The 23,309-nt window shown below is 44.5% G+C and overlaps 1 protein-coding gene across 1 annotated transcript in view; it reads left to right on the top strand.

The window, feature by feature from the left end:
* CRB2 (crumbs 2, cell polarity complex component) overlaps positions 1-19,553 on the top strand; it is a 39,780-nt gene extending 20,227 nt beyond the window's left edge. The window contains exons 7-13 of the mRNA XM_019472423.1: positions 8,786-9,730; positions 10,575-11,131; positions 12,018-12,183; positions 13,037-13,904; positions 15,560-15,676; positions 16,150-16,276; positions 19,326-19,553. Coding sequence (XP_019327968.1) covers positions 8,786-9,730; positions 10,575-11,131; positions 12,018-12,183; positions 13,037-13,904; positions 15,560-15,676; positions 16,150-16,276; positions 19,326-19,553 — 3,008 coding nt within the window. The remainder of the gene's footprint in view (positions 1-8,785; positions 9,731-10,574; positions 11,132-12,017; positions 12,184-13,036; positions 13,905-15,559; positions 15,677-16,149; positions 16,277-19,325) is intronic.
* Positions 19,554-23,309: the final 3,756 nt, after the last annotated feature.

Genomic DNA, 23,309 nt, shown 5'->3' with positions numbered 1-23,309 from the left:
GACAGGTATCTCCATTTGGAATGGAAACCGATTTTTAACCTTCAAGAATATAATCACTGAAGTGGAATTTGGCTCGTTCATCCTTTAAAAACTTTTAAATGGCCTGAGTGCTCCCACTCATATTTCCACTCCTGCTAAAGTTGTCTTTAGAAAGGCAGTGTCCTAAAACACAGTGCTGTGACACGGGTCAGCCTGAATGAGAGAGGAAGAGCACCATAATTTCCGTTGCAGACATCCCTTGACAGTGGCACCTTGTGATCATGGTAAAACTCAGCTTTTTTGCACATGATTGAGGAATGCTTCTACTTTCATGAGACATCAGAAGGTGATGTGGTCATAAATTTGGGAGGGATTGTGGTTGTGAATGTATCTCAATATTGTTGGAGTTCTTATTGACCATTTTACTTTGTTCAGCCATAATGTCTTTGTCAATTGTCCTTAAAGAAGTAGGATACTTCTGCGTAGCTAGCTAGAAATGGTTACTCTGTAAGAGTGCTAGCCCAGATCAAATAGGCTTGAATTCCTGGGTCGTGGGTCATGAAATAAATGGGAGATGTCCCTTCCGTCTATCCACCTTTGGATAGATTTAATTTTTTTGTGCAGGTATTTCTTGATGTCGGATTTGTTTTAGAGACGTAGCCTCTACAGAAAGGGCAGCTAAAAGGTTAAGATAGTAAAGAGGTTAGAGGACTGTTACCCCTTCGACACTTTGGTAAATACAGCTGACGGGAGCTAGGGAACACTTTGTGAGACGCCCCCCCCCGCCCCCAGATCAAATAGGCTTGAATTCCTGGGTCGTGGGTCATGAAATAAATGGGAGATGTCCCTTCCGTCTATCCACCTTTGGATAGATTTAATTTTTTTGTGCAGGTGTTTCTTGATGTCGGATTTGTTTTAGAGACGTAGCCTCTACAGAAAGGGCAGCTAAAAGGTTAAGATAGTAAAGAGGTTAGAGGACTGTTACCCCTTCGACACTTTGGTAAATACAGCTGACGGGAGCTAGGGAACACTTTGTGAGACGCCCCCCCCGCTTCCCTTCCGTTCCACTTGCATCTCCCTTCTGGGTCATAGCTCCATGGTTAATCAGACCTTTTGACTTTCCTGTCATCTGATCAGAATGCTGCAAGAGCATATGCTTCAGTCTAGATCCTGCTTGTGTCTAGGTGTCAGGTGAGTTTTGATCAAAAGTGTCCTCTGAGATTCTGATGCTTGTGACTGCACAATCTGTTTTGAACTAGCCCTTTGCATAGATTTTCTGACTACGGCCAGCCTGAGATATGCCAGCTCACCATGGTTAAAGACTTTTTGAGAGGATTATGAATGGTGGAACAACTCTGATGAACTAAATTTGACTTCTTTACTAACCAAAATGGGTGAAGCCCAGCTTAATGCCATCTTCAGAATCAGGCCAGGCAAGTACTTGGGCAGAGCAGTGTCCCAGAGAGACAGAAGAATCCTCCTGTGTGTAGGTATGGCGAAATGGCTGTCTTCTAATGGTGCCCACCAGGAGAGACGACTTCAAGATGTCAGATATTAGACTAGATTCAGTGCGTTGATTTTCACATAAAATGCTTATCAGCAGTGTTTATTATTTTCAGTGATAATGGATTTGCTTGCCAGGAGGCCACTGCTTGCAGTATGTGAACTGCCATGTACACTTCAGGCAGACCAAAGTTTCCTTTCCTTTCCTTAAAGGAAAGCTAGCTCTTGAGACTAGAATGGGTGTCTCTGAAGCCTGGAAAGAAATTCCTAAATTTCTGGGACTCATTTACCAACACAGTGAGGAAGTTGCTAATCTCTATCTAAAGAACATGTGTGAAATTTGGGAATTTCTATTGAAAGTTCTCTCTCCATTTTGACATTTTTCTGCTAAATGTTCTTTATCTTGACCTCCTCCAAGAAGTTTTAGACATGATTAGGAACAAAATAATTCTCTGAATTTAAACCCCATGACTGAATCTTGTAACTTGCATGATTGCCAGTGTGTAAGAATGGGGAATTAAAACCTTTAGAAAATGAATCATCTGATCCTTTTAATTTCTTTAGAATACTCCAGTCTCAAAGAACCTAAGCAGTTACTCCTCAGCTGTGTGTAGTTTGAAACAGATATTCAGTGATCCACCATTTTGGCTTATAAGAGGTCTTATTTAAGTATTTTATATTGCATATATATGTACTATTTAGAATTGTTATGACTGTGTATTTCTCCATCCTCATTCTGTTTCTTTGAGAGAACCCTAGTCTGTATATATCCTTAAACGGATCCTGGGAAAAGAAGTAATCACAGTTTCTAATTAGCAATATTTCATGTAATGAATTTGAAACGATGTAGTGACTAGTAGGGAATCAGAATCTGTGCTGACTTACGCTACATGGGTTTGGGTACAATACATTTCCAATCAGCAGTATACAGGTAGTCTCTATGTGTGTATGTAAATATATACATGTGTGTGTATAAATCAAAATATGGATGCTTTTAAAGGGATTTAACGTTCTCCAGTCTTCACAGTTGTTGTACTTTATTGTTGCAGTAGGCGGTTGAATGGGCACAAGCTACCCATTTGTTTTCTCTTGAATAATAACAGAAGGGTCATACTAGCTAATATAGATAGTATTTAATATCTGTGCTAGGATAGGTCTATGCATGCATAGGATGCAGATGTGACTATCTGAGAAGTTTTGACTCCAAACAAATACTCACCATATCCTTCCCACTTAAAATATCTGTAAAATTGACTGGCATGTTTGGATTGAGTCAAATGAAGAAAGTAAAATAGCTACAAGAGTTGTTGGAATGCTTTCTTTTAATATCTTAAAGTGATACTGTTAATGCAGATTCCAGACTCTGACATGTGGGAGTTTTTGTTTGCTTGGACCTGACATTGATACTAACGGAGCAGATAACATTTCTTCACAGAAATAAGAACCTTCTCTAGGTTCCTTACAACATGAAAGTACAATTCTGCCTCCAGGAACTTTACAATATGAAAGTAACCACATTTTTCAAAACAAAACAGAACCACAGAGGAAAAAAAAAGAGATTGCAACAGCTAATTTTATAAGGCTGCTAATGAGGAAAGAGAGAGTTTTGATTCTGCAGTCCCATGTTTGAACCAGTACAGTCAGCATAATGCAGGGAATTTCCTTCCATTCAGTTTGACTTCAGAGAACCAGATCGTGGTAGTTGAAACTTGAGACTTTTCTTCGTGAATATTGCAGAGTAGAAACGCTTGTGCTCACAAACGCACAGAATGGGGCACATGGAGGAAGAAAACTACATGAAGTGCTGGTCCCTGATTAAGTCAGTATTGAATGTACAGCAGGGCCCGGGTTGCACCTTGCATTTGGAACTCTCCTTATTCGTGTGGTTTGGATATTACACAGCGGTGGAAATGCAGCTTTTTGGCTTAGCCTATAAAAAGAAAAATCCATATTTTGGCCTTATTCATGGAATTTGGCAGATTCACCTGGGAGGCAGCAAGGGCAAGAGATTGTTTCTTGACTTTTTACTGTTGGAGCTAATGCTGTGGGTACTGCAGGGTATTACTGTAATGCACTGAGTGAGAATACACTGTGAGTACGCATTCTTCCTGTCAGCACTGACAGAGGCCAGCTGGGGAGGTTTAGAGCAGGGCTGGATTAGATCTCACTACAGCGCAGGTCTCTTCTATATTGGCTAGTTTCATCTCCAATCCCTTTTTGTCTGACTGGCATCAGGGAGCGCTTACACACGTTCTGCCGTTTCAGTCCAGCCTTTTTTGTCATTCCTCCCCCCCCTTCACCCCCATTTTTTTCCCTTTACTGTCACAAATGTCCACAAGGAGTCGGCCATGAAATCTGTGCTGATTGGCGTGATCCTGAAGGGAATTTTTCTGCTAGCAGGTAATGAGATCTATACAGTAATTGCAATGTGTCCTGAATGTTTGCGTGCCTGCCCAGGGCAGGGAGCTGGTTGTGCAATTAGTGATAGCTGGAGGCATGAGAAGGAACAAGAATTGACTAGAAAGGAAGAATGTTTTTATTTTGAAGAGGCCTAAAGTTTTGTTTTGGAAACTTTAGGGCAAGGAATTTCCTTGTTGCCGCAAGATGAATGCGGAGCTGTCAGCATGCTCTGTGTGCATCTTTGCTACAATTCTGCCTTGCTCTGTGCAGTATCAAATCCCGGGTGTTCCAAGGTGTGGGTCCTTGTTTTGTACTCGGATGTACTGTATAAACACACAGATGTCTCCCTGTTAGTTCTGTGAAACGTTAGTTTTGCTTTTTACAGATGTTTTCACAGTTTTCCTTTTTCCTTTAATGATTTAAAACTCCTTTATTGAGAAGTCGGTTTTGTTTTAACTCGGAGGACAAACCCTTTGCTGGCCTATGCACTTTTCCATCTCCTCCCCCACCGTCTCCTTGAGTAGTAGTGCACGGTGGGAGAGAGGTCAAAGCAGTGTGTTGCCATGGAAATGGCAGTAATTGTGCAAATATAATTGTGTCGGGGTCCGTTTGTTGCGGCTAATTCTCTCTCTCCCCCCTCTCTCCCTCCCCTCCTTTTTTCTTTTGATAATAATAATACAAACCCTAATTAGGACGCACCAGGGAAAGGTTGCTAGGAATTCAGCTGTCTTACGGGAGAGGGCAAGCTGGTGCTGGCTGGGAAGCCCCAGTGAACTTGCGTGTTTCAAGATTGGGCCCATGAATAGACCTCGTCCTTCAAGTTTTTTGGGTATATGACAGCTAAATTAGAAAATCTCTTTACATGTGCTTATTCTTTTAACATATTATGTATCTGTTGAAGTATATGATTCTTACACTGTATACAATGAATCCTAGCTTATTAACAGCAGTCAGTAAATCATTATCTTCATTCAGGGAATGGCGAGCTGTATGGATTTTAGTAACACTTGCATCTATGAAACAAGACTGTTCTCACCACCTCAGTAACACTTTAGAATCTAGTGAATAGATTTGTATTTGAAAATACTGCAGGCTGTTAAAGCTCAGTGAGTTCTGAGTGTCTGTTTCTGGCCCAGCTCCTGTGGGTTGTTAGCTTGGGACTATTAGCTTAAACACTGCTAAATGAACTGGAATGTTTGAAAATACTTGTCTCCAGATAGCAGCCTTTTAAATAACACTTGTCTGATTTTCAGATAACAAGTTCCACTGATTTGCATTTGTTAGTCTTTAACTAGATAAGAAACTCATTAAACATTTTAAAGGCTCCTAATGATGTAATGAATCAGATTGGCAACATTGCTCTTACTATTGATAGTTCAAATAACAGTAAACATTTGAGCTAAGAACAGAGAAGACTATGTAGGAGTAACTTGTTTTTGTCAAATGGAGTCATCCCCCCCGCCCCTTTTTTTTTTAAATATACCTGAAAAGGGATGCCTAAGCTTCTCTTACAGAAACAAATTAGTTTTGAACTTCTTCTTAATATCCACTTTCCAGTGGGTTTGCAAAGACACAATTGTCCATGTCTTGGAAAAGATTGGAATAATGGATATCCAGGAAATGATCTGTACTTCTGGATACTGTAATGGCCTACGGCAAAAATCTTACTTTTTCTGAAGTACGGAAAAGTTCCTTTATTTTGCTGGCATCCCATTCTTCATTTACGCTCTGTCATCTGCAGCCAAAATCCAAAACTACAGACCCCTCTGCTGCACTGAAATTAGCATCTAGGAAGCAATATGCAACAGAAATCTCCTTCTTCTGCCATGGAAATGGCAGTAATTGTGCAAATATAATTGTGTCAGGGTCCGTTTGTTGCGGCTAATTCTCTCTCTCCCCCCCCTCCCTCCCCTCCTTTTTTGTTTTGTGTGTAACTGAAGAATTTGACAAACCGGAGATGTTCAAACACAGCTGACAAAAATCATAGGTGGTAATGGAGGAGGAGAGAGGGTGAGACAGCTGGCTGATGAAGGGTATGGTCACTGCAAGGCATGTAAGGAGTTAGTGATATAGCACCAGGTAGCTGTTCAGCAAGGGGTGACATTGGCTTCCAGGAAAAAGCTGTTGTTAGCCAGATTTTTAGAACTCTTGCACAGTCTCCTCCAACATCAGTTTGTTTTAAAAACTGCTCTGAATTCAAATCTGGCTCTGCACTGGCTTCTAGGAGGGCAAGAATACATTAGGTGTTGCTTTAGAGGCCCTCTCCTTCTCCTGCTTTAGTCCTGTGAAGGCTGGCTGTTTGCTGGCAGAAACAATGACAGCGATAAAGATGATGCTTGTGTTTTTTGGTTCCTCTAGAAAGAGCCGCCCTCCTCTCTTTCTGCTGCAGAACATTTCCTTTGCCTGTTTGTAAACTGTGAGGTTAGACAGTGTGTAAAGACCTGAAGTGTCAGCTTATTCTTTTCACCCATTTCAAACAAATAATCTGAGAAATCAAGCCAGCCGTGTCCCATGGGAAAGCCTGGTGTTTAATTAGCCACCAGCCTGGGGTTGTGCACTCACCGTAGGGACTAATTTGCCACCTGGTGTGAAGCATTCACCCCACAGGTGCCAGCTGGGAGGCTGGGAAACGGCCTAGGCAGGTGTTCCTGCTGCTGTTCGATGGAGAGAGCACGCTGGCCGGAGGAGACGCGGTCAGGCTAGGAATGTGATACGGGAAAATGGGGCGCTCGACCCTGCCTCCCAGCCTTCTCAGAAATGCAAAAATTGAGGGCATCTCTCCTTTTGTTATCCAAACCAATGCTATCTTCTCCTCATTGCCCTGGTAAATATCAACAGCTCTGATCTGAAATGAGCAGCAGCATCTCGAGGATTTGGGACTATACCAAACCTATCTGTCTGACGCCACTCAACAGCCTCTCCCCTTAAATCTGACTGCAAATTTGCCTCTTACAGTTTTGAGAGCCCTCCAATCCACCGATAACTCAGAAAACCCACTCCACATAGTTCTGCTGCTCTACTGATTTTTATTAATTCCAATTGAAGTCTTCCCATCTTCTCCCAGACTGGGATTCTCCAGGCCCAGAGATGTCCATTATACTCTTATTTATTCCAACACATTTCCTTCAAGTGTGGCCATAGCTTTGTGCTGAAATCTTAATTCTATCCTTGCTGCTTCCTGTACAGGTAAGATCACACTCCAGGTTCTGTGTGCTGAGCAAGCCCGGCATTAATAGCTGGAGAAAAAAGGTAGTATTAGCAACTCTGAATCTGTCCATCAGCTGAGCTCTTCCTCAAGGCAGACGTTATTGGCCAAATTCAGTGCTTTTCCACAGGCACTACACAGAGCAGTTCTCCTAGTTTATGTCAGTAGAGAGCTATGTCCTAGAGGAATCCGAGGTAATGTTGCCTACAGAACAGCTCTAGCATAGCTGGAAAGTGCAGAATTACCAGAGCCTTCCATTTCTCTTTCAGTGCTTCTCAGAGCTCCATACGTGTTATGTCCCTACACTGAGACAAACCGACATTTTGGAGCTGGAAGCTGGTGCTGAGTCTTCGCCTATCTGCAGAGATAGCACTGGTAACAGCAACTAAACACTGGGTCTGAAAAGAGTAAAGCAACTTGGTTAGACAGCAGGGTACTAGATGTTTGTGCAAGACTGCCTGTGAGGCATTGCTGGGGCATGAGGGGGGACAGACCATCAACGCATATATTCAAGAAGCCTGTATCTTTGCTAAGTATTTTTTTTATCACACATCAAGTCCAGCTCCAGTGCTCCTAATGCCCCATCTCCCCTCATCTCTTTCCCTCAGGCAACTCTCTAATCTCTTTGACATGCACATTCTGTCTAGTGGCTTTTCTTTACAAGTGTCTTTTGTGTTTTGATTCCTCTCCTTTGTATGTGAATTCCTTCTTTTTCTTTCTGCTGTCCCTGTTGTGCTTGCTAGCTAGATTCGGCGTGTAATGCTATTAGATTGGGATAATCCATGCTTGGTTTATCTGTGTGACTGTCTCTGAAGATTAGTGAAAACCAATGTTATGGGCTAGATGAAGTGAACTTGTTCAGAAGGGCTCTTCTGTCAGTCTGGAGATGCTCAGGAAAATGACAGCAGATTTTCATTAACCAGATTTGAGTGTAATGTCTTGTAATTTACTGGAGCCCTGTTGGGATACATGTGCCTCGAGGAGACAGACGAGCTGCAATGCAGTACTTTTTACCCAGTTCACTTCTGCAGGACTGGACAGAACTGAAATCAGCTTAGTGCAAGTATGGCAAAGTGCCTGTGGAGCATGTTTTGTTTGTTGTTTGGTAATGAATTGAGTTTTGTGAGTGTTTTACAACTGGAGGGTTGTCTGGGAATTTGAATTTTCTTAACTGAGGCTTTCCCATAACTTCCCCAGCTAGTGATCCATTTTGATGCTGTCCGCAACAACGGTGCCTGGAACATGCTCCAGTCAGATCTATAGACTTACTTTCAACGTACCCAATCTATGTATGAAAGAAGCATAAAATCCTTGTCTGTGCTGTTTTGTCCCTTTAATATCCTCTGCTTGCTCTCCTTGCATGTTGATTACCTGTGGTGTTTGAGATTGTCTGGGAGAGGACAGTAGAGACTGTTGGATGATGTAGGCTGCCTGGCTGAAGCTCTATAAATAGCACCTTCTTTGCAGCATCTGGGACAGCACAGAAGTGTTTTTCTTGCTCTTATGTTAGTGGTAGGCCACTCTGTAGTGAGCGCGGGGCTTCTTGCTGGCAGCTCTTGGTCATTTGGTGGTTTCCTGAAGAGAATGGCTTAGAGAGCGGCAGTGCTGGGGAGGGCGGTCTGTGCCTGGCAGGCTTGCTCTGGGGAAGGGAGTCACAATCCCCTGCAGTGAGATCCCATTTCTAAATCTCTTTCGCAGGTGTGGAATGTGCTGTTAACATCAATGAGTGTGAGGAGGGTCCCTGCAAGAATGGAGCTGTCTGTGAGGATGGCATTGCTGACTATACCTGCCACTGTGCCCCTAGCCAGGATGGCATTATATGGGGAGGGAAGAACTGCTCTGTCAAGCTCACTGGGTGCCAGACGCACGACTGCCAAAATGGGGCCTTGTGCATCCCAACCTACCAAGCTGAGAGCCACGGCCACCTGTGCCAGTGCCAGCCTGGTTTCTATGATGCCACATGCTCAACACCAACAACGTTTTCCTTTGCTTCCAGAGGGTATCTCCTCATTGAGCTGCCCGTGAATAATCAGAGCAGGAGGGACGTAGCAGATCAGCTTGCCAGCGTGTCCCTCCGGTTCCGAACCACCTTGCCCAGCGCTATCCTTTTTTACCGAGGCCATGAAGCTGAATACTTGTTCCTGGAGCTCTTTGATGGCATTCTGCATGCAGGACTGAAGAGGGAGGATGCTGAGTACCCGCTGTTCCTGGAGGGGCTGAGAGTTGATGATGGCCAGTGGCATAAAGTTGAAGTTGTTCTGCACAGCACTGTGCAGCTAAAGCTCTGGCATGACTCTTGCAATGCAGGTGTCTGCCTGCAGAGCTCTCCTGTCCCACATGGCAATGCTTTGATCCTGCATGCCTTCCTGAACATGTATGTGGGAGGTGCTGAGGATCCAATGGCCAGCAACACACTGAGCCAGCAAGGCTTTGTCGGCTGCCTGGAAGACTTTCAGGTAGATGCTGAAGCTGTGCTCCCGGTGGATCTGCCTGTGGGCGAGTCCTCCCCAGTGAAGCGGGGCTGTGACCGGACAGAGTGGTGCCTCTCCCAGCCCTGCTTTCATGGTGGGCTGTGTGTGGACCTTTGGGCAACCTTCAGGTGTGACTGTTCTAGGCCTTACGGAGGCCCTGCTTGCTCATATGGTAAGTGCCACATGATCTACATCTGCCAGCTCCTCTGTCAGTTGGTGCTTCAAAGATACTAGATAAGCATTGATGCTAGCTCTGGAAGCAGTATTTTCTACTTGACCAGTGAGAAAACTGAAGCCAAACCCTCTGTAAATAAAATTCTCATTGATCCCTTTTCTGTCACTTGCTCCTGCAGGAACAATTGTCAGTTTTGTGGTGCAGATGTTATTCCTTGTTGAGCCAGAGGCTCTGACTTCATCTTTGTATCAGATCTATGTGAATGCAGGAGGGCAGGGAAGTTGTTTTACTGTGAAAAGTTGATCTTGAGCTTCTGCGTTAAGGATGAATAGGAATGTATTGCTTTATAGATAAAACACAAAGTGTTAAAGGAAGCTCTTTACAATTTTGAGTTAAAATCATATCTATTTGCATTTTTTTGTTCCTGCAAGGCTTATATTAATATTTTTCCAGTTTTTTGTTTCACTCCTGAGCCCTCAACATGGGAAGTACAAAGTTGTTTGGCTGTTACCACCAAATTTACAAATTTTGAAAGCAACTTTGTAGCTTAAAAGTCCTTGAGTAAATCTGCTAGGTGGCAAGGACTCTGCCAGACCTGTTTTTCTGTCTTCTGCTACTTGGGTGTTTGAATTCATGCCCTCCAGAGAAAGCAAGGACACATTCACCTACTTCTTAATTTCACAGATCTGCGTGGGGAGAGAGCATAACTACCCTGATGCCTGTTGAAAATGTTCGGAAGAAAGGTCTTCCCTCATTCATAAGGAGTTGCAGCTTAGAATATCCCTGTGCCAGCTGCATTCCCCTTGTCACTGAACTGATGTGTGTTCGTTTTCTCTTCCAGAGCGCCCAGCAGCAACATTTGGCCTCGAGAATTCCACCAGCTTTGCCTCTTTCACCCTTTCTGATAGCCTTGGTGCAAACTTCAACATCTCCTTTTTCATTCGTAGTCGGAAACCTAACGGTTTGCTATTGCAAATCAGCAACGAAACTGACCCTTGCCTCACCATATACTTGAAGAATGGCAAGCTGAAGATTGAGATGTTATCTACAGATGCTGTGACGTTTCCAGAAAATTTAGTTGATGGGAGAAGACATTTGGTAGCTCTGTCTTTCCAAGAAGGAATTGTTGGTGCTCACCAATCAGACACATACCTGGAGCTAGGACAGCTCATAGCAAGACCTCTTTTAGCTGGTTATGAAGTGTATATTGGTGGACATCATAATGCAGACAGCGCTGATATGTGGGGAGGCTATTTTAAAGGCTGTTTGCAAGACATCCAACTGAACAGCCACCAAATACATTTTTTTCAAGTTGAGAACTACAGTCTGCCGCAGGAACTCAATAGGACTCAAAATGGTAATCTTGTGGATGGTTGCATCTCTGATAACACCTGCAAGGTATGATGTCTCTCGTTTGTCTCTACATGTGTACAGTTGTTTATTATAGTTCTGTGATTACAGAAAAGTTTTGACTGTTGCTGATATCAGGAAGATGAGAAGGTTGGGGTTTTTTTTAAGTATTGAAGGACACATGGTCCCATATGCTCCTACGTCACTCAATATACTACATACAATTTAAGCATCAAGTTTTCTCTAGCTCCCCTGTAGTTTTTGTAGTTTGTAGAACTTGGGCAGTCTGGCTCTTGTGCTGCCCGCCTCCATTTTGCTGAGCCCACACACATGTTCCAGACTCCACCTTCTAACCAGTAACCTTTCCAGCTCTTCCCTTCGTCCTGTTTCAATTGCACAACAACCTCTTCCCCCAGGAATCCGTTGCTTCAGGAACAACAGTTCAAGGAACTGTCTCCATGGTGCCCTTAGACCAGAACTGTCTCTCCTTTATGCCACACGTGATGATGGGGAGGCCGTACTCCCTAATTTTGCCCTTCTTGCTCATGGTGCTATGAAGTACTGTCACGCCTCTGGTATTAGGTGTGCCCCTCTAGTGACAGAACTTTGTGAGGTTTTCAGGAGCATTGCAGCATGTTTCATCTGTTTCTTACCTTTGCTTTTGTGCTTTGTTCTTTTCCAAATTGATGGAGCTCTGCCTAGGGAGTTTCTGTTGATCAGCAGTGCATGCAGGGAGAGGCAGCGTCTCGGGAATTTCTTGTACAGAGACCCTTGTGCTTCCTCCACTGCTGTTGAGTCACTATTTTAATTACCCTTCTTTCTCGATTCAAGCGCTGCTCATGCTAATCTTTGTTGTCACATTTCCTTCTACCAAATTCTCTTACATCCAAAGATGAATTACGCTGCTCCTAAATTCCACTATTTTGTTTTTCAGTCTGAACCATGTCAGAATGGTGGCAGATGCATCGTCACTTGGAATGATTTCCATTGCAGCTGTCCAGCAAATTTCACTGGGAAATTTTGTGAAGAGAGAGTCTGGTGTGAAAGTGACCCATGTCCTGAAGCTACCACCTGTATAGATGTTGTAGCAGGATATGTGTGTAAGTGCTGTTCCCCACTTATGTGTTGGTAAAATCCTTAATGTTCACTGTCTATAAGCAGTATTCCTAGTTTGTACTGTTGCAATAAATATAAACACGTGCCGCAAAAAGGAAACTGAGAATGATGCCCAGGTATACACTCTTGCAGGCAGCATGCACTTCATGGATTTACCACCAGGTTCTGATAGAGCAAAGATGGTATTCAAAGGTGTTTTATTTTGTTACTTTGACTTGATCAGGGAGGAACCTGTCCACTTTTGTGGAGTGATTGCCTACCTTATTATCATTGCAGTGCAAGGACCATCCTGCTCTCTGTAACGTTCAGCTATTTCTAGAGTCTCAGGTTATTTCACCAAGTAGGACCCAATTAAATATTGCAAATGTGTCTCAGTTTTCTCCTAAGACAGAACCATGGAGAATGAAGAAAACTAGTTAGCTAATGATGCCCTGATATGGAGGGAGTGTTGTCTAGTGGCTAGGAAGTGTCCTGGAACTCAGGATGTTGGGGTGTTCCCAGCTCTGCCACTGGCTGCCTCAGCAGCTTTGGGTGTATTACTTTCCTGACTGACGTTCTAGTTTTTCTAGCAGTAAAAGGGGAATAGTTCTATTTTTGTGCAGTGCTGTGAGACTGATGAGTAAAAATTGCTACACAAGAGCTGGATATTATTATCAGAGGTAAAACTGTAAACAGGAAGAGCTTTAAGGATGCCAGCAGCTAGGCCTGTAATCCTACTCACACTAAGCTTACATGATTCTTAAGGGAGAGAACCTGCCAGGAGTTTGCCATTGGTCTGTCTCAAACATGACACCAACTGTCTTTCAAATCCCTTATGCTCTATCCCTTTATTTATAGGTCTGGCTAATGCAACATTTGATAGTTATGCTGCCATTGAATTTACCACCAATACATCAGTGATTAGAACTCTGAGCAGCCTCCACGTGGATTTCAGAACCAGGGATGAAGATGCTGTTTTGCTTCGGGCTGTGGAAGAAGTGGATTCCCTGCAGATAGCCATTAAGAACTCCTCCCTGCTTGTTGACATCAGGAGTGGGAATAGCATCGAAGGCGTCAGCTTCCTGAGTCAGAAGTCTGTCACGGACGGTGCCTGGCACACCATCTCTGTGTCTATGGAAGAGCCATCTGCGCTTTCTTCCAGATGGCTGGTTCGTTTGGATGGGTCTGTTAATATGACTCTGCAGGGAAATGCTGGGAACTTGGACTTCCTAAAGAACAACGCACTGATTGTTTTAGCTGAAAATTTCACTGGCTGCCTAGGACAAGTGAAGATAGGGGGGATCTACCTGCCATTCACTGCCCAGCTCTCGTACCCCCAGCCAGAACAGTTCCAGCAGTTCAGCAGAAGGACCATCCAGCTGGGCTGCACTGGGGCTGATGTTTGCGCTTCTAGCCCTTGCCTCAATGCTGGCACCTGCGAGGACTTGTTCAATTCCTTCAGCTGTGCCTGCAGTGCTGGCTGGGGGGGGCTGCTGTGCGAGTCTAACCTTGATGACTGCCAGTCAAGCCCATGTGTTCATGGGGACTGTGTCGATGCAGTAGCAGATTTTCAGTGTGAATGCTTCCGGGGATACATTGGGAAGAAGTGTGACATCAATGTCGATGACTGTGTGCGGCACCAGTGCCTAAATGGAGCCACCTGTGTTGATGGGGTTTATGGCTACTCCTGCAAGTGCCCTCCTCAGTATTCGGGACCTCGCTGCGAGTAAGTGCTTGGTTGGTTTGATGCAGGGGTCAGAGGAGCCCCCAGATAAATTGGACTTTTACTGTGGGACACTTTGGGAAAATTTTTCATTGCAAGTATCTGGTGGGTAAAGCACCTAAATTCTGCCATGAATTGGAAGGTGTTGTCCAGGTCCAAATCCTCACTGAAAGGTGCTCAGCCTCATACAGGATAAGGATCCTTCCTTTTTATGTGGGTTATCCCCATGCTATGTTTCAGAGCTGTTTAAAGTGCAAGTACTGTAGCCTGTTGTCACTTCCCTCTTGCATTCCCTAAGAAATCTTCTCCAAGATTTGACTCCCCTCTGGCATATTCCTATATTGATTTAAAACAAAACAGAACAAACAAAAAAACCCCCCGCTGGCCTGCTTATGAAACGAAAGGAGCCTCCCAGCCCCCGGAGGATGGAGCAGGCTGTATGCTAAAGTTTCAGGTGCACTGAATGTCCCAGAGTGATGGTCCCAGTGAGGATGGGTTTCTGGGCAGAGTGCAGAAGAGGGACAATCTAATCTCTGCTGAGAATACTGTTTTTGATAAACCTTTGATGCTATGTTTATAGACATCACCTGTAGCAGGAGTTCCTAACTGCGGTTATTTTTGCTACCAGTGGTACACAGCCAGCTTTCAAGGGATACTCAGCCTGCCTGTGAGCAGAAAGCTGCCAGTGCTAACGAAGGTGCCCATTGCTACTACCTCTGCAAAAACAAGCCTTACCCTGACAAATATTTTCCTATAATATTATAGATAAAAATACATACGCACTCCTAGACTGATTGACAGCATTCCTTCAACCAAGGGCTTGGTTGTATTTTGTGGCATTGGCCCTAAGACTAAGGGCATTGTTTCTGTGTATTGGTTAAAAAAAAAAGTCTATTTGAGTATTCTTCTTATCGAAGGCGTACTGGGAGAAAAAAGTTTCTCTACCCGTCGCCTTACTGCCTGTACTGCTTAGCAGTGCACATTTCATGATCCCTCCATGGAGCTCACTTAAAATTTGATGGGAAATCGGTATAGAGTCAGGAGGAGGGCTGGGTTTTTTTCATAAGGTCTGTATTTATAGCATTTGTATTAGTTTGGAAAAAATCCAGCATGTTTAGTCACAAAGGTATGTCTCATATCAGTAAAGGAAGTAGGAATCAACATGTTACTTAGACTTCCATCTACTTGTGCCTGTTCAAATTGAACATTGAGATAACTGCAGCTCAGCCATGTAAGTATTTATCTAATCTGCCCAGGTCGAATTTCCCGTTGTTCTTGCTTCATTCTGGTGTAGACAGTTCTCTAGTACTTGCATTATCCTTTCTGTGGCCTAGCTGTGCTGCAGTTTGGTATTCCAACAGTATCTTGTCTCTGTTTATATTTTCATCAGCAAGAATAGGCAACTATGTGAGAAGAGTCCTAGTACTGATAGAGCTCCTGCATATTCTCTGGGCATGCTCAAAGTGATACTCTGATATCATGGAAGATTTCTGAGACTATTCCCTTCTCTTCCCTTCTCCACTTGTGCCAGACTCCTTCCTAGAAATACCAATGACTGTGCTTATGACCCTCGCCAGCCCAGTCTCCACTGAGCCTGAGTACACTTTCACCCTCCCCAAAAACTGATTGCTTTAAAGGCTGTCTCTTGCTTTTCCCAGATGGCCGTTCCCACCTGAGCAATGTGGTAAGAACTTCACCTGTCTGAATGGTGGCAAGTGCATCAGTGAGAGCTGGGGAGCCAACTGCACTTGCAAGCCAGGTTTCACTGGAAGGAAGTAAGTGTTTTTTTTCTGATGCCTGCAAAGGAGCTTGTGTTCTGATTCTTACATCAGTGGGATAGCTGAGCAGGTTCAAATCATCCTCTTACATATCCTTTTGCCATTCAAACAACTGCTCCAAAACTGTAAACTAGCAGTTATTTTTAGAAGAGGCAGGCTTGATACGATCCTGCTGACAACACCAATTTTTGCAGTGTGAACTGCTTCCGAGTAGTTCTTGTGCCTCATGAGAATTCATTAACTGTGCTAGAGACCCATACTGGCTTCAATCATACAGAAATGACAAAAGGAGGATTGGTATGAATGGGTAAAATTTTCATGTCGTTGACCCTGGAGAAAGCACCTGAAAAAGATACAACAGGAACTTTTCAAATAAATGAGGCTTTTGTAGACTGTATGATCTTGTGTTCTGTGGCACAAGAACATACGTGAGAAATTTCGTTTAATTCTAATACACTTTTCCTTTCCAGTTGTGAAATTAATATAAACGAGTGTGATCCAAACCCTTGCCAGAACGGAGGTACGTGTCGAGACTCTGAGAACAAATACGAGTGTTTGTGCAGTGCCAGCTACACAGGAGAGCGCTGTGACATTAACGTAAGCACTTCCCTTCGCTCGCGGAAGCTCCTGTCTATTCTTCCAACCTGTGCGTTGTGAGGAGCAGCAGAAGTAGGCTTAGCAGAGCCCTTGGGTACCAGGGTGTTAGTGACTGCCTACGCGTTGCACAGTCCCCTGCATGTGTCTTGGCTAAAGCACACCGGTAAGCACAGTTAGGAAATCAGCTGGTACCAAAGAAACCTGAAGTGGGAAATTTTATGTTCTTTGCAGTGCTGCTGCATGGTAGTCTCCAGCATATAAGCAACTGCAGCAAATACTTCTCAGTATCTGCACGGGCTGCCATATGGTTTTCAGGGCTGTCTCTGCAACTTTCCTTAGATTTTACGACTCCTTGGACAGTAATCAAACTACTGCAGTTGGACCTGTAGAAAGGAGATATTACTTGTATCTTCCCCCCCAGTTTCCTGGAGAATAGAATTTCAGCTGGCATTTTATCTTGGATGAGATAGTTACAAAGCACCTTCCCTCTCCAAAGATCATCTGGGTAGAAATGGATGTGTTTGGAGAAGGGAAGTCGGATGAAGTCAAGCTAAAAGTGATTCAAGTACAAGTAAAAAAGTAGCATCCTTTATCTGCTGAGTCTGCTTCTGACCGGATGGGCCTGGTGGATGGGCAGTCTCAGTGATGCTCTTCCTTTTCTGCATAATCAAAGCATTGCTGTTTGAGCCTGAAATCCTTTCTGAGTGGAAGTTGTTAAATCATACACTTGCTTTTTCTCTGTAAAGCTATTGCACGGACAGGTAGCTTGTCTGGTAACTTGGGAATGTACTAACCCATACTGCATGGAACAGGCTGTGTGCCGAGGTGGGGTTTGCTGCTGTTGCTGTTACTAAGGGTTCTGTAATGCATGTGCCACGAGGTCACTCCTGACACTTCCAGTTTGCATGCATAGACTCCTTCAGGCATCTCTGTCTCCTCTGTCCCAGGACACTTGTAGATTCCGTGCATTCATTTTCACCACCCCCATTACTTTTTGCAGAACTGTCTGTCTTTTCCCTCTTAAAAGGCCAGTGCCTGTGGTGGGGCAGGGAGGAGGACAAGGTGTGGCTGTTGGCCGTGTTTCCTATTAATGATCGTTGTAGAAGCGAAGGGCTGTTAGCTGCGCTCTCTTGCTCTTTCTCCCTCCCACCAACAGTAGCAACTAAAGAGCGTGCAAGAGGCAGTAGGGTGGACTGCTAAAAACTCCTGTAGTGTTGGTACCGTGTGACTAATCTGCATGCTGTGCAAAACTAGAACTAAACCCTAGCACATCGCTTGAGTTTTGGCAGGCTCAGAGAATCAACTTGAACTTCAGTCATTTGACAATGGCAGAAGAACTTCTAGGTACTCTGGGAATATTCCTTCTGTGCTGTATTGCTTTGTGACATTGGCGTGGACTGTATGGCATCCAAAAGCTGTAAATAATCAAGCTGGAATTCTTTTGTTTTTATCTGTAAGGTGGCAGATACTGTTTTTAGCAGTAAGAAATATTTCTTATTTTTAGGCTTATCGTAATTTTAAAGCTTTCTTTCATGACAAAAATTCCACAGTTTTTTCATTCTTTGTTGTGTTCCATACCATCCTTAATTCCACCAGAATCTAAAGAATACTCATTCGGCTACATTTCTCTCCTCAGTACTTGGACCTTTTATTGTCTCCATCTCCCATCCATGTACTGACCTTTTTAACATCCTCCCCTTCCTGCTGCAAGTTGTCTTCAAGTCTGTTCCACAGCATTTTTATATAGTGTGGACATTAAAGTATGTGCCGTTGTAATTTAAAAGTTTTGAGCTACAAATTCAAGGGCTCTAGTACTTGCCATTCACTAGTGAAATTATTTAAAATCTGTTGCCCTAGGATTTCGTAAAGTTCCTGCAAGGTATGTCAATTCTTGGTTTTGTATCCTAGTCTTTCCTCTGGCTTTGAGATTTGTTAACTGTTAAGCCTGAAACTTACTACATCTCCCTGTCCCAAGATCTTCAAGGAAGCACTGAAACACAAGTCTGCGTATAATCTTCTTGCGATGGATAGTTTAATAGCTAAATAAATTCTCTATCTTGCCGTCAGAGGCATCATTGAACTTTTTTTTTAGTATCATTCCCCTGCTCGGGGAAACTTTCTGGGGTTACTGAAAATTCACGTTACTCTGCATTAACTCCTTAGTTTTAAATTTTTTTTGCAACATTGATTAGATCTTTCCTAGTGCCACCTACGTATTTTAGTCTGATATTGGCAAGGAGGCCCCTTAAAAGATTTCCACCGTGGATGCTGAATGTACTGGCATTTAAATCTTAAGGGGCCGTCCTGTTGTGAAAAACCATAAGCAGAGAGGAGAATATGGAGTGTGTGATGCTATTTGGACAGTTTCACCTCATCTAACAATGTCTGAAGTGTTGCTCAGACTCTTCACTACTGCTGTTCTAACGGTAACAAACAGCCGTGCATTACCTTCATCAGCAAGTGGTGTGCAAGGGACAGCTCTCTTTGTAGCAATTTTATAGCTCCGGGATTGGTCCCATAAATTGTCTGCATTTAGTTTTGCTGTCTCCATGCCGGTTAGCTGCCCAGCTCAGTAAATCCTCTCTTTTCTTCCTTGTGGTAATTCTGTCCATGTGCCCTGCATGAATTATTGTAATGGTATTAACTGTTCCATCGGTAAATCTCTGTTTGTAACTCTGCCCTGTCGAGATCAGCCTCAGCAAAGCTGCCAGTTAAAGAGTGTCGTTGATGAGTGTCACTAGCTTTGAATTAGAAGGAAAAATTCAGAATGTGTTACTGTCTTTGTATTAAAAATAGTCAATTTTAAAAAATAAGTTTGAACGTGTTTTGCTGAGAGATTAAAGAATGAACATGAGCATTCTTTGTGCAGGTGCCCTCAAGCCCTGTACTTGTTCCTTGCTTGTCCTTCTCCAGTCAGGTACAGATCTTCTGCTTTATTTTTTTGCTTTTTAAAAAAATTTTCCCCTCTAATCTGACCATTTTGGTTTCTTCGACTTAAGTTATTGTAACCACTGGAGTTTCATTGTTTCTCCATTAATTTCTTTTACAGAAAGGGACTCCAGGTGCTCTCTTCCCCTCCCCACTAATTGAAGTAGCTGTCCCTGTAGCCTGTGGCTCTTTACTGCTACTCAGTATTGGTCTCATATTCATGATTCTCACTGCAAGGAAGAGGCGCCAATCAGAGGGAACCTACAGTCCAAGTCAGCAAGAAGTGGCAGGAGCTCGGTTGGAGATGGACAGTGTCCTAAAAGTGCCACCTGAAGAGCGGTTAATATAGGCACTACCATGACAAGGAGATGCACCCGCAAGGTCTGCTTTGACCTTGATCTCTTTCCAGCACTTGCAGCAGCAGATCCACCCTATCTCAGTTTCCTTAAGGCATGGTGATGAAGACATGGACTTAGAAGTGCAAGGCAGACTGTATATGCAGTAGCTGTTCCAGCTGGTTTCAGTTAATTGCGTCAATTGCACACCCCTGGCTCAAAGTGAGCCTCTTTCCCGCCCCACCGACTGCCCCATACGTTCACCTCCACAGGAGCTGTTGAGGTGCACCTGCTTTGAAGTTGCTCTGGCTCCATTCCACCTTTCAGGCAGCAATGGCATAGCTAAATCTGCTTTAAAAGGCAGGGTTCAATTAGGCACTAATTTACAGATTAAGAGCTATATATACTTTTAAGGAGCACTGTATAGAGGGTATTTATGATTGGTTTGTATATACTGTTCTGTTTTTGTCAATAACTCAAAGCTTTTTCAGCTCAGGTGTATGAGGTTTTTCACAAGCAGTCAGTCTTCAACAGCAACAGCAGCTGTGAACTCCTGCCCTGTGACAGCCACAGCGTTACAGGGAATTGTCAGGAATTACTGAAATCATTGTACAAATCAATGTTTTATGAAGTGATTGCTGTTAGACATTCCCATGGGTACCGCACAGGAAAGGTGCAGTCAGACCGTTGTGGGTTTGTGGGCCAGTGCTGGAGCTGTCGGCAGTACCTGTTGCCAAGTGCTGAACTTACTGCTTGCGTCGGGGAGGGGGAAGAGATGAGCAGGAAAAGGGCCACCAGACTGCTTCTGTATTCCCTGGTGTGACGGCCAGGTGACAGTGCAAGGGGTGGGGTGGAGCTCCTGTCTAGCACTGCTGTCAGCACAATGCAGCTTAGAGGGAGGCGCTGGGGACTGGGATGAGGGATGTGAAATGCAGCACTGTCCACGTGGAAGCTCTGAGTAACACCCTGTTCTACCACAGCAGCCAGTGTGGGCGCATCTTAGCAACTCCTCCGTTGTGGGAGCAGTCGGGGCTGCAGGGGCTGCCCTTCTCCTTGCAGTTGTTGCAGCCACGGCGATTGCCATGAAGAGGAGGAGAGCAACTCGGGGAACATACAGCCCAAGCCGTCAAGAAAAAGATGGGGCTCGAGTGGAGATGTGGAATGTAATCAAGATGCCACCGACCGAGAGACTGATATAAGAACTGGGGTCACACAACAGGTGCTGTGTCATCCTTTAACAATCATGGAACTGCTGCAGCATCTCTGTCTTAGGTCTTGAGATGTGTTTTTGTAGGACAGGTCTGTACTGCTTTAAGCTACTTCATAGACTACAGGCAACTGCCTGCTGTTACTTGGCAGTAAGATTCAACTGCTTGAATGAGCTCGGTTATTGCAGCTCAACCCATAAAAGATTTATGTAAAACTGGTCTGCCAGCAAGAGCAGTAAAGTCTGGGAGGAAAAAAAAAAAGTTCTGGAGGGGCCGTGGAGGAGAGGAAGCAAGCAGGGGCTGTGGCAGCAGAGGGCGGGTACACAGAACTGCTAACAATGCAATACCGTGTGTCACCAGCAAGAGAGATGGCCGGGCCACCTGTCCACTGCCGAGCCTTACCACTTCTGCCTCTCCCTCAGCCACGCAAGGGCTCATAGCCTTAGTCACTGTCACCGCCATGCAGTCAACATAAACAGCACCATGCGAATAAGTGAGGCAGGTCTAATTAATGGGAGTTAAACCCCTGTATTAAGAAATAATGTGAATAATGTGGTTGTTTAAAAAAAAAAAACCCATGTGCCTATGCCTCCTCTGCAAAGCTAAGGCAGGTGACTGACTGATGGGAGATACTTCCTAGGGCTGCTGCTGTCCTTCCATAACTAGGCCAGTTAGTTAGCATTACATGACCGGACAACAAATACCACTCTGCTATATTAGACACTTGACTAAATCTTTTCCTGACTAGACTAAACCATAGGAATAAGTTAAGTGCCTTCCTGAGACTGAGTTGCCAGTTACAGTATTAACTTTCTGGAAAGGAGGATGTTTTATATGTAGAAAAACTGATCACTTTCTTTTGATCAGCCTTTGGAACAAGGTTGATGTTAGCAGGCTGGATGTTTTTTTCCCCATCTGTTCATAGCTGCAGTGGCTGCCATCCACCCAGAGCAGCATGACCACAGAACGGGCCTTAGTAAGAGATTTAATGTTTGAACATCAGGTGATGCTTGTGTGAGGAACTGTATATGCAGTAGCTGTTCCAGCTGGTTTCAGTTAATTGCGTCAATTGCACACCCCTGGCTCAAAGTGAGCCTCTTTCCCGCCCCACCGACTGCCCCATACGTTCACCTCCACAGGAGCTGTTGAGGTGCACCTGCTTTGAAGTTGCTCTGGCTCCATTCCACCTTTCAGGCAGCAATGGCATAGCTAAATCTGCTTTAAAAGGCAGGGTTCAATTAGGCACTAATTTACAGATTAAGAGCTATATATACTTTTAAGGAGCACTGTATAGAGGGTATTTATGATTGGTTTGTATATACTGTTCTGTTTTTGTCAATAACTCAAAGCTTTTTCAGCTCAGGTGTATGAGGTTTTTCACAAGCAGTCAGTCTTCAACAGCAACAGCAGCTGTGAACTCCTGCCCTGTGACAGCCACAGCGTTACAGGGAATTGTCAGGAATTACTGAAATCATTGTACAAATCAATGTTTTATGAAGTGATTGCTGTTAGACATTCCCATGGGTACCGCACAGGAAAGGTGCAGTCAGACCGTTGTGGGTTTGTGGGCCAGTGCTGGAGCTGTCGGCAGTACCTGTTGCCAAGTGCTGAACTTACTGCTTGCGTCGGGGAGGGGGAAGAGATGAGCAGGAAAAGGGCCACCAGACTGCTTCTGTATTCCCTGGTGTGACGGCCAGGTGACAGTGCAAGGGGTGGGGGGGAGCTCCTGTCTAGCACTGCTGTCAGCACAATGCAGCTTAGAGGGAGGCGCTGGGGACTGGGATGAGGGATGTGAAATGCAGCACTGTCCACGTGGAAGCTCTGAGTAACACCCTGTTCTACCACAGCAGCCAGTGTGGGCGCATCTTAGCAACTCCTCCGTTGTGGGAGCAGTCGGGGCTGCAGGGGCTGCCCTTCTCCTTGCAGTTGTTGCAGCCACGGCGATTGCCATGAAGAGGAGGAGAGCAACTCGGGGAACATACAGCCCAAGCCGTCAAGAAAAAGATGGGGCTCGAGTGGAGATGTGGAATGTAATCAAGATGCCACCGACCGAGAGACTGATATAAGAACTGGGGTCACACAACAGGTGCTGTGTCATCCTTTAACAATCATGGAACTGCTGCAGCATCTCTGTCTTAGGTCTTGAGATGTGTTTTTGTAGGACAGGTCTGTACTGCTTTAAGCTACTTCATAGACTACAGGCAACTGCCTGCTGTTACTTGGCAGTAAGATTCAACTGCTTGAATGAGCTCGGTTATTGCAGCTCAACCCATAAAAGATTTATGTAAAACTGGTCTGCCAGCAAGAGCAGTAAAGTCTGGGAGGAAAAAAAAAAAGTTCTGGAGGGGCCGTGGAGGAGAGGAAGCAAGCAGGGGCTGTGGCAGCAGAGGGCGGGTACACAGAACTGCTAACAATGCAATACCGTGTGTCACCAGCAAGAGAGATGGCCGGGCCACCTGTCCACTGCCGAGCCTTACCACTTCTGCCTCTCCCTCAGCCACGCAAGGGCTCATAGCCTTAGTCACTGTCACCGCCATGCAGTCAACATAAACAGCACCATGC

Source organism: Aptenodytes forsteri, unplaced genomic scaffold (genome assembly GCF_000699145.1).
Source record: "Aptenodytes forsteri isolate BGI_AS27 unplaced genomic scaffold, ASM69914v1 Scaffold68, whole genome shotgun sequence".
NCBI lineage: Eukaryota > Metazoa > Chordata > Aves > Sphenisciformes > Spheniscidae > Aptenodytes > Aptenodytes forsteri.
The sequence above is the reverse complement of the archived record's forward strand: the minus strand, read 5'-3'. Positions and strand labels throughout refer to the sequence as shown.